Genomic DNA, 9,699 nt, shown 5'->3' on the forward strand with positions numbered 1-9,699 from the left:
CCCTCCCATGGGGCATGTCTTTGATTTTCTGTTCTAAATATATGGTCTCACTGATAGCACTGTATGTTTTTGAGTTATGTACCTAAATGCCCTACTTACAACCAGTATGGCCAGTACAGTATAATCTTGAGTCTGATCTTACTCAGTTGCTCTGTACCTTTCTATATGGAATCTCTACATGGTTCTTTTCAGTCTGACTTACACGGTCATCGCCGGCGCTCTTTATTATGTTCTCTGCAATTATTCTTGGAAGAAAATAAATGACAAGAACAAGTTTTCCATGGAATTTGCAACATTGGAAACATTTGTTGAGGAAGCTGATGTAGTCAGCGAAACGCGTTGGGCGGCATAGGTGGACGGTGGCAGCCTAGCTCCCACTTTGTCCCTACGTAGACAGGCAGGTTCTTGCTGACTAACTTGGGGCACAAATGGAAGGGTGGGAGCGGGTAGTGCTTGCACAGTAACCAATGGTTTATACCACTACCGTCGAAGTATTTTTGTTGGCTGATTAAGATACCACCGTTTCCACCATTTGCTGGTTTTTAAATGAATGTTTTTTAAGGACATTGTTCCTGCACTGCGGCCTTATGAGCTATTAGCAGTGGGTTTGTTTTTTGTGGGCGCTCCTCTTTTTAGCCTAATTTATTAATAGTTAAGTTTTACTTAAGGCAGTTTTGCCAATCATACTACATAGGCGCCACATTGAACTAGTTTGCTTTGAAGTGAGTGTTTATGGACTAATAGTGTTTTGATTTCACTTCTTCTTTTTCTTCAATCGTTTGGATTACTTTCATTAGTTGGAGTATGTGCCCTCAGTGATATATGTATTTAGCATTTTACTGGAGGTGGAAAGTGCCTTACAATTGCTTACAATAATTTTAATATGTATCTTTTGGTAGGTTTATAGATGCAATTTTCTCCATAATATCAGCATCAACACAGTTATTAGTCACAATGAATAATTTGTATTTGTTCTATAGAGGTGCCATGTATGTGTGAAGTGTTTACCAACTTCCAAAACTCTTTGCTACAGTATAAGATTGTCAACAGCATGAGTTTCAGCCAGGCTTGGACTTTTGGTGAGACTACAAAGGCTCGGTCCTAGTGCAGCAAGTTTTTAGGGGTGGCGTGTCACCCAGCCACAACCTAAGGAGCACCGGGGAACGTGTACTCCTGTATGCTTGATCCCCAGGGCTCCAGCGCATGCTCGCACGTGGTGGGGATGCGCTCGTGATGGTGCCAGTTGCTAGGACCAAGCAGTCTTGGGATGCCCAAGCCTGAAATCCAGGCCTGGTTTCAGCACATCTAACGCAAGATATAGACATAATTAAACATTTTTAACGACTAATAAACGTGTTCAAAACAGCATGTAACAAATGAATATTAAGCCTCAATTTTTGGCAAGGCATCAACACCGCTTGTCACACGTTTTAATTATCAGTGCTCCAGTAAGGAACAGCATTGTTTAATTATTTAACTGCTTCTGGAAATAAGCAGGTGGCAAACCCTAAGGGCATTACTTCAGACAACCCCCAAAGGCTTATATTGATTATTTCTGTAATTCCATTCATAGACAAAATCATGTGTGAATAGCTTTCTCATACCCAGAAAATAGTAAATGGTTACTTTAATCACGTTGGTGTATAGACAACCTTTATGGTGTCAAATGCTTTATTGAAATACAAATAATGCAACAAATAGGAGGGGTGGCAGTAATACTCAGCACCCAATTGCTACTCCTAGTGATGGGCGAATAAATTCGGCAAGTGTGAATTTGCAGTGATTTTCCGCAAAAATGTGCCCGCATCAAAAAATTTTGGACACGAGGCAGAAAAGTCACTTGCGTCAAAACTGTTGTGGCATCAACACTATTCAGATGCCTATTGACTTTAACGGTGATGTCAAAATTGTAGATTTTCGAATTTAGCTAATTTTTCGGTCTTTCGCATATTTCGCTCAGAATTCGCAAATTTTTCGTCAGAGCGAAATGGTAGAAATTAGGCCATTGCTAGCTGCACCTATCTGGAACTCAATTTCAGCTAGTTAATTTTTGTGGCTCAAACCTCACATGTCAATTAGATGGTTTAGGTCATATTTTGAACTGGAATATGACTTCTTATTTAAATGTCACTATAGCTTCCAATGGTTTACTTCTTACTTATATATAAAAGTTCTAAATGACTATCAATATGTGCAAGATTGAAAATATACTGAATTAGGAAACTTGCATGCCTTCATTATCTATGGGAAAAAGGATGTGCACAAAGGCACACTGCTAAAGTTAAGATTAGAATGTCAAAGTGGGCGTTAATTATTGAATTACTTGTATTATGAAGGCTTTTTCTAGTTCTACAGATGATGAAACAATTTTCCAAACTGGAATCAAACAGGAAATGATTCAAGAGACGGCATGAATTGTATATCCACACACTAATCTTGTCTAGGTCATAGTGTTTGTGGTAATAAAAAGTGTACATTTAGGAAAGCAGAAAATTCATGCTGTGGGTTAGAATGTCTATTTGATTTAATGAGCAGAAAATCATCTGAATTTGTTTGGGAATATGTGGAAAACCAGCATGACAATCGTAATTAGCAAGACAGCCGATAATATTACTGGGTTTTTACCAAGTATTTGCAGAACATAACTGTTTCTACACAGAAGCATATGTAAGTATATAAATATGCGTGTATACCTGAATATAAATAGATCCTTTACATTTGATCCTACAAATGGTCTCATGATAAAATTACAGGTACTTGTAAGTTACCCTGACATAAAATGGTCCCCTTCAAGGATCAGAACATTTTTCCTGCTTGGAGATGTGATACTTAACAGATGAACAATGATAAAGGCTGCCAGAGGCTATTTTACAGAATAATGCACACTTCATTATGTCAAGTGGCAAGAGTACTATGTTTTGTAAAAAGAATGGCATGTATAGACCCCTGGTACTTCAGAAATGAGTAGCCTCTGAGAGAGTATTCTCAACAGGTCTCGCACACTCAGTCTGCTAATTAGGAATCCTTTTAAGGCAGTTAAGATATAATTAAAATTAATAATAATATATAATAATAATAATATATAATAATAAATCCTTACTGTATACTTAAATCAATATATCATAAAGTATAATAAAAAACAAAACATTTGTCCTATGAGATTCAGAGAACAACTAAGCAGCAGTATATCCCCCTTCCATTGATTTAAGTGCAATATAATGAAGCTAAAACTACACGTAAATCTGTTTGCAGGATAAGAGCAAGACTAGTTGCTGGTAGGTAACATTCTCACTGGTATTTACCAGTCCTTTTTCTGTCACCTACTTTAGAGAACTAGAGAGTGCAGTAGAGCAGAGCTATGGAGGTTTTAGATCCACTTAAAGTTGAGCATGATATTTCCAAATAAACCTACAGGAACTATGAACTAGCAATTTCAACTTGAATGTTCACAAAAAAAAAAAAAAGACATTCCATTTAAGAGAGGCCACACAGGTGTAAGGTGTTAATTGGACTCATTGCCCAGCATGTCACAGCTGAGTATATAATAGGATTGATCAAATGGGTCAATTTTCCTGGTTACCATTGTAATGAAATCTGCAGTAATGAGTCATTTTCTCTGAAATGTCTACTGAAACCACTTATTTTAATGTTGCTTGTGAGTAGATGGCATACATTCTTAACAGCAGATTGGGGTAGCAGGAACAATTAAGCTCTATGACAGGGTATAATACAGTGTCATAGTGACACATTGCTGCCTTTCAAAACAGGTCCATAGTATAGCTCCGATTGGTCACCATCTTCAAGGTGTCACTTTAATGTGGCCCAACATCACAAATATATTTTACCCTCCTATCTGATACCTATCTGATACCACTACACACTGTTTGTATAAGAAAGATCTAGAATTTACCATCCCTGAGCAACTTTGCACATAGGCAGTAAACCACAGCAACCAATGAGCGAGTAGCTTTGTTCAACCAGCTCCAGACTAATCTGCAATTAGTATAGATATTGGTATAAATAGTTTGTGTGAGGGTATGGAGGGGTCAGTGTGATTGTGTGTATGTATGGATGCTGGGTTTCATTTGGAGGGGCTGAACTTGATGGACTTTGGTCTTTTTTTCAACCCAATTTAACTATGTAACTATGGTTGCCATGGGTTGTTGTCTAGGCGCATATCTGCCCAGTGTTGGTAAGGGAGCTCTAGTGTAACATTTCCAGAGGTGTACAGCTGACTTGGTCACATGTTACTTGGTCCAATTCTTTGCATTGTTTTGCCATATACCTGCTATGAGTTTTTACCCAATTTTTTTTTCCATTATAAAAAAAACTGTGCCAAAGTGCAGATCATATAATGAATTACTTCATTCATGCGGTTGGCATCCATTTCAGCAAACACAAGATGTGTGTTATTAAATTGTTTCACTAGTGGGACCAACAACACTTCTTTTCACCCTTTATTTATATATTCCTAACCTATTATAAAGCCCTTTAAAATAAATAAAAAGCTCCACTTACGTGAATTGTTGAGCAATGGCTAGGAAACCCTAATTTATCAGGACTATATAAATAAAAAGATAATAATAACTCTGCCTTAGTGGGCAGTCTGATTTCCATTCCACAGGAACATAAACATTAAAGTCATTTTGTTCAGCTCATTAACATACAAGTATGTTTTTGTATTGTGGGAGGAAACAGGAATACCTGGAGGAAATGTATGCAAAGACAGAGAGACCATACTAATTTCATGCAGACAGTTCCCTGGGACTAAACCACAGACTCAAGTGCCGAGAGGTAGCCAATGTGCTTCTATTTTTTACACCGTGATGACAGAACTCTGTTAAAGTCAATGGGGCAAAGAGTAAGCAGAATAAGTTAATTACCTATGGTTTTTGCTATTTCAATGTAGCAAAAACCCAATGATGACATTACTCCCCTTCCCATGGTCATCTTCTCTGTGATAGCTTTAACTGACTTTGTATCCACACTGGCCATTATGCTAGCACTGTTGTCGCCCTTTGCTTCTAGCATCATAGATTATTTTACTCAATATATTGTGGGTGGAGCTAAAAGTCTATAAGGGGATACAGGCACAAAGGTGGTACTAGGGCCCAGGCCACACGCAGAAGTATGGAGTATTCTCCACCAACTGAAGTCATCTACTTGAATGAAATCCAACTGATGCTAGTAGTAGCAGGCAGATATCATGCAGAAAAAAAAATACAGCTCATGTGGACAGGTGGTTTCCAGTAAAGAAAATGCCAGGCTGCATGGCCTCATTATGACATATTTCCACTGGCTACAAAACAGCAAAGGATACACTCCGTGTGCCCTGGCCTAAAGTGCCAGAATGATTAATTCCAAAACCTAAAGTATGCAGTGGACTTTAGGGACATGCTTTAATGTTATGTATTTGAAGCAAGCATTTTTGTGTGTAATTTTACAGTTCTGCTCAGATTTAAATAAGAAAATTGGGGTTTTCAATCAGTTTAGGTTTTAGGAAACCGTAATTGTATACAGCAAAGTCTCTTATTTAAATCTGAAGTTTTTTTAGTGCGACAATGCACATTTATTTCTAAAAAGTACCTGGAACTTTTTTATTTTGGCTTTAACTTTTTGTAATTCCTTTTATTATAATTTACTCACTTCGACATGAAATGGAGACAGGCAGAGGCAGGAGGCAGTGGGGAAAACCAGTGTGTTGCATTTTACTTCCCAGCAAACCAATCCATTTTTATAAATAGGATATGATAGTCCTTTAAACTGTATTTTGTGTCCTTTTGTCGCACTAATAAAGAGTGTTTGCAATTATTCAGGGAAGTACTACATACTGGCTAAAGTAAAGAACACAACTGTAATACTAAGCATAGCTATTATAAGCAAGCTGGACAAACAAATTATTCATTTTGAACTGTTTCTAGTAACAAGTTTCCAAATGGTATAAAACAGACACCTAGTCAATAACCTTTTAACAACAGTTTTAGATAAAAATGTGTAAGACTATTAGTTCAGTTGGGATACCAAACTATTTCTGTTTTTGGTAAAGACTTTGTGATTATAATATTACATATAATATAATTATTTAGTATAGGAAAAATATAGTTCTTAAATCAATACAATTACTTAACCACTAGTTAAGTGGTATATCAGCCTGCAAGAGACCAATAAAAATGATATATTTAAGAAAACCAACAATTTTAGTTTCACATTTTAGTTGACAAAGAAGCACTTGATGCATTTTGACCTTTTTTGCAGGAAATTGTTGAGGTTGAAACCCCAGCCTATATCTCAGGAAAGACCCTCTCTGTTAAGAAAAGGAGTACTATTCAACAGTCAAAAGTTCTTTGCAATTCAAAGACTGAACTAAAATGTCCTCAGAAACTGCGATTTACAGTCTTGCCACATTTGCATGTCCAAATGAGTGTCCCAATGCACCAACTACATAGAAATGAGCCAAGCTTACATTGTGTCCATGTGCTGCTTCGTTTTACAGAACCAAATGGGGGCTTTATATTGCTTCTTTTTTTGCACTTAACATAACATTACCAAGAGCACATATGGTATATGTCTAGATCTTCACCCTTTGTTCATGGTCTTTTTATTTTTCTAATTGCACCCAAACTGGCAGAAACCTCAGAGAATAAGTGTGCATGGTAACTTTCACCACTTAGACCTATATTTGGCAGACTGAAAAATGACAGAGCTTAGAATGGACCTTTAAAAACAACTGGCCATAGGAAATACATTTTGGCAGGGATTTAACCCTTCATGAATCACTTTGGAAATGTTTTGAGAACAAATGCACTGCCCATTTAAAGCATGCTTGACATCTAATTAGTTAGAGAAAACAAGAAGCACATGAGTACTATTATTCTTCCAAACAAAATACTTACAACTGGCTACAAGGTTTTCACTTTAACAAAACAATTGTGTGTGCGGACAGAAAAAGTCAGTGACAGAGCAATAAAATCACAAAAGGAAAGGGGGGGTTTGGTCTGAAGTGTTATTGTCTTCCTCTGCATGTGACTTTTCTATTTACTGTGCCTTTAAAACGCCCTTAAGTGCTCAGTTTGTAAACTGATTATAGGTGACATCTAATAGAATTTCACTGCAGTCGTGAGAGAATGGCCCATACTGAATAAGCCGCTCAGCTTTCTTAACAAGATTCATCCTACTCGTTTCCTATCAATTATGAGCCACTTCATCAGCTACAGGAATGACACACTTTATATTCATACTTGTTTTCATACCTGCTTACATACCATGTCTGTGCTGAACAGAAAGTCATTAAAAAGAACAGGCTTAAATAAACTGATCTTCTTAAGGCTTTTTAAACTGGGGGAAAGTGTAAGCCATTAGTTAATTTCATATGTGGTATGCACTAACATATTGTTCACATGTGCATTAGCTATGGTTATAATAAAAAAAAAAAATATACAGCAAAATAAGTCAGATATGCAAATTGCAACATGGCCATGTGAATAAGTCCAGATATGGTTTGAATAAAGATAGAATGTAACGTGGCTATAAAATGAATCTACAAGCAGTTACTTCTCTGAAATGAAGTGTGAAAATAACATTCTGGTATCACAGATGTGTTTTTCACACTTGTCTCATGTCTTCCTATCACAAAGACAGTAATTCAGTAGGAAAAAGAAATGACAGATTATTTCTCCTAGCACACATTTGTATACATTGCATGACAAAGCCAGCCCACCCCTACCTGTATAAATAAATGTGTTATATTGTAGTATTTCTTATTTTCATAAGCACGTATAGTGCCTTTACTGGGTAAATCCATTTTGATCATAAACTATAAAGCATAAGTGAATAATGTGCCTCACATACAAGCACTGAAACACAACATGGTATCCACCTGAAATTGTTTTTTTTAAAAATCTTATTATACATTTATTAATTGTCACAGAATATGCTGTCAGTTTACGTGTTTTAAAAGTAACAGTTTACATTGCCAATGAATGAGTGCCTGTTAATAACGTGCTGGCTCTTAATTTGCAATTTTATTGCTGCATGGAAACGCCAGTAAATTCTCTTTTACATGGCTGCAATTTCACTGCAATTACAGTTAAGGCATGTTCACCTTTACAGCACGGCAGATATTTTCCTGTGCTGCCGACATGGAATTGTTGGCCTTTTTGTAACGTTCCTCTAGTGAGTTCAGTGGAAATAAAAAATGTTTTTCCCTCTCAGATCTGTTTTATAAAATAAATTGCAAACAGGAGGTCCATTGCTTCTATACGTCCAGCCCAGCAAACATCTCTGTTGAAATATGCATACAGCCCTAAGGGTTTCTGCTGCAGAGTAGCATTCTTAAAGCACCCTATATTCAACTGCCAGTTTTTCTTAACTGCCAGTTAAATATTGTATAGCAAAATAATTAGGGAACGTCATCACCGCCCCTTACCAGATAAAGTACACAACATAAGAATCATATCCCCCCCTCCTAATGTGTGGGCTAAGCCTATGAGTTTTCATTATAAGGTATATATTTATTGGCAGCTAGAGTAAATATAAAAAAAGTAGCTGGCCACCACGTGTGAACAAAAGAAATATCCCAAAGCTATAAAGTTTGCAAGATGGGAGCAGGGAAAGAATGTGATCCTTACCTTTGTAGGACAATCTGAGCCTTGGCACGTTATTTTTGACATTCTGACAGTTGAGCCTTGTAGTTAATGATACTCCCAAGAAAAGAAATGCAATCCAGGTCAGAGAGCCCATGCTGAGGTACAAGCAGATCCCTTAGCTCCTTTCCCCAGCCTGGTGCTTTATGCTGCAGTGTGTGCAAGTCCAACAAATCTGGGGGGAAATAATAAAAAAAAACCTGAAGGTAACAGGTGACTTGCTCGGTTTCATTTAATAAATGCAGGGAATCCAGACTTCATCCTCTCTGCTTGTAAAAAAAAAAATTGGAAACTTCAGGCGTTGTGGGGAAATAATGAATCAGGCAGGGGATAATGAGGCACAACTGGTGTGTGTGTGTGTGTGTGTGTGAGTGAGTGTGCAAAGGCAGGAATGAGGCAGGCTGCAGCGCTGGAGCTTATAGATCCATCCGTTTCATTTAAGCTCCGGCTTTGCTGACCGGTCGGAGAAACTAATCCTGGTGTGTGTGCGCTTCAGTCGCTGTGTGGCAGCTGAATGAAAGGACAGAGAGAGAGAGAGGAGAGGGGAGAGGGAGAGAGGAAGGAGAGCAGCTACACGGACTTTTCCTGTCCACATGCAGTGAGATGACACAGGATCTCTCACACAGGTTTTTCCATCCACTGACAATGGGAGAAGAACAGGCAGGCTCAACCCACCGCCTTTCCCCTGCTGTCACACAACACATGCAAAAACCATCTAAGAGAGATTAGAGGAGGGAGCAGGAACCTGCACGGAGACGCATGTGACAGGCAATGAGCCATAAATCCACCTAGTTGGGGAGTACTTTCTGACTGGAAACTTTGTAGGGAAGGGGTCAGTGCTGCGGTGAGTGTTGTCCATCCTGCAGCTGGGACATAATCAATCAGGACCCGCTGCGACTCTGATTGGGGCGGCAGCAGTCGTTTAAAACCCATCATCAGATTTATTGAGATTATTTTAACAGCCTTCCTGCTTCTATTCCCTATGGGTATTGCCTTGTTATAGCTCACACTGTAATCTGTGGCATTTTATCAATGATATCGGGCGATCCCCAGAAGG

The 9,699-nt window shown here is 38.1% G+C and overlaps 1 protein-coding gene across 2 annotated transcripts in view; it reads right to left on the reverse strand.

Annotated features, from left to right (window-relative positions):
- sema3a.L (semaphorin 3A L homeolog) overlaps window positions 1-9,435 on the reverse strand; it is a 137,449-nt gene extending 128,014 nt beyond the window's left edge. The window contains exon 1 of one of the 2 annotated variants that reach the window (XM_018250610.2): window positions 8,628-9,435. In XM_018250610.2, the coding sequence (XP_018106099.1) occupies window positions 8,628-8,739 (112 nt within the window). In that variant the 5' untranslated portion in view covers window positions 8,740-9,435. 2 annotated transcript variants of the gene reach the window in all.
- Window positions 9,436-9,699: the final 264 nt, after the last annotated feature.

The sequence above is a fragment of the Xenopus laevis genome, chromosome 3L (genome assembly GCF_017654675.1).
Source record: "Xenopus laevis strain J_2021 chromosome 3L, Xenopus_laevis_v10.1, whole genome shotgun sequence".
NCBI lineage: Eukaryota > Metazoa > Chordata > Amphibia > Anura > Pipidae > Xenopus > Xenopus laevis.